Source organism: Triticum dicoccoides, unplaced genomic scaffold, assembly GCF_002162155.2.
Source record: "Triticum dicoccoides isolate Atlit2015 ecotype Zavitan unplaced genomic scaffold, WEW_v2.0 scaffold143559, whole genome shotgun sequence".
Lineage (NCBI taxonomy): Eukaryota > Viridiplantae > Streptophyta > Magnoliopsida > Poales > Poaceae > Triticum > Triticum dicoccoides.
This window is the reverse complement of record NW_021201960.1, coordinates 1-1,258: the sequence shown is the minus strand read 5'-3', so window position 1 is coordinate 1,258 and position 1,258 is coordinate 1. Positions and strand designations below refer to the sequence as shown.

Sequence of the window (1,258 nt, the reverse complement as noted above, 5' to 3'; positions counted from 1 at the left end):
AGAGTGGTCAGAGATGCAACAGTTGTAGCTACGTACATTCTCAAAGCACAATGATGGATGTACCCTACCCTTGATCAACTTGAGGAGATCCGCCTCTGGGATGCGAGCGATCTGGAAAGTCCTTCCCGCTTTTTTCTCCCAAAGTGCGATGAGCTCGTTGTGGGACACGATGTTCACCGGCGGCCTCATGTACATGATCTTGTTCAGGGTCCTCGTATCGTCGATTGCTCTCACCGTATAGGCAGCTATGTCCTCTTCCACCACAAACACCCCTGCGTGCGTCCATCGATACAGATCAACACAGGACAGCGTGGATTTACAGTGGCACGAAAAAGGACATGATGCGTGCTTACATACCATTTGCATCTCCATCGCCTAGGACAGTGGTCTTGTCAGACGGAGGACCAGTGCCAACAGCCGTAACATCGCCGATGCTCACAAGGTAGGTTTCGGCGAACCCGTTCCAGCAGACATATGTATGAGGTATACCCTCCGCCTCGATCAGACGGCGAAGGCTGATTTTACCAGCGTAAAGTGTGGTCGATGGATCCACGGGGTGAACCCGCTCTGGGTCAGAGCCGAACTCAGACGGCAGGAACCTCTGTGCAGCAACGATTCAGCGATTGATTTGCATCCATCGTTCGATCAACAAAGAAGACAAAATGATAATCTCACTGACCTTGATGACATTGCCGGCCTCCTTGATGGCCATGACAATCCTCGTCTGCTCGTCGAGCTGAGGGGTCCCCACGGCCGAGATCACGACATCTGCACCCTTGATGGCATTTACGAGGCTCCCGTGGTCAAATAAACCTCCCTGCTCACCAGACAGAAAAAAAAAATATCAGAATCCACACAGAAAACTGTGAAAAACTAAAGAGTAGATGAAAGAAAGGCAGACAACACCAAATGATATTAATCTTATACCTTGATGAGAGCGACACCGGAATCAATGAAGCTCTTGCACAAATTACCGGCTGGCTCGGCCTACGAACCAGCTTCTGGTCCCTCGGATTCAAGTTAAGTGAAGTTCTAGATTTATACTAGGTTCCAAGTTTACATGAAAATATATCAATGTCTTGTACAGTTAATTGGTTTCATTAGATTCTTTTATGTTTATACTATGTACATATATTTAAGGTTGGACGTCTTACAACATAATTTATGAACTTGATATAACTTAAAAGAACTTTCACAAAATAAGGTTTGACTCAAAACAAACATAGAACTTTGGTAAATTCGGAATATTGGGGGGGGG

At 46.3% G+C, this 1,258-nt stretch overlaps 1 protein-coding gene across 1 annotated transcript; it reads right to left on the bottom strand.

Moving 5' to 3' along the window:
• Positions 1-36: 36 nt before the first annotated feature.
• On the bottom strand, positions 37-987 carry LOC119343846 (isoflavone reductase homolog IRL-like; the record flags this gene model as incomplete). Its single annotated transcript, XM_037614593.1, has 4 exons — positions 37-272; positions 358-601; positions 680-817; positions 928-987. Coding segments are annotated over 4 exons (678 nt in total), but the record flags the coding sequence as incomplete, so codon positions are not given.
• Positions 988-1,258: the final 271 nt, after the last annotated feature.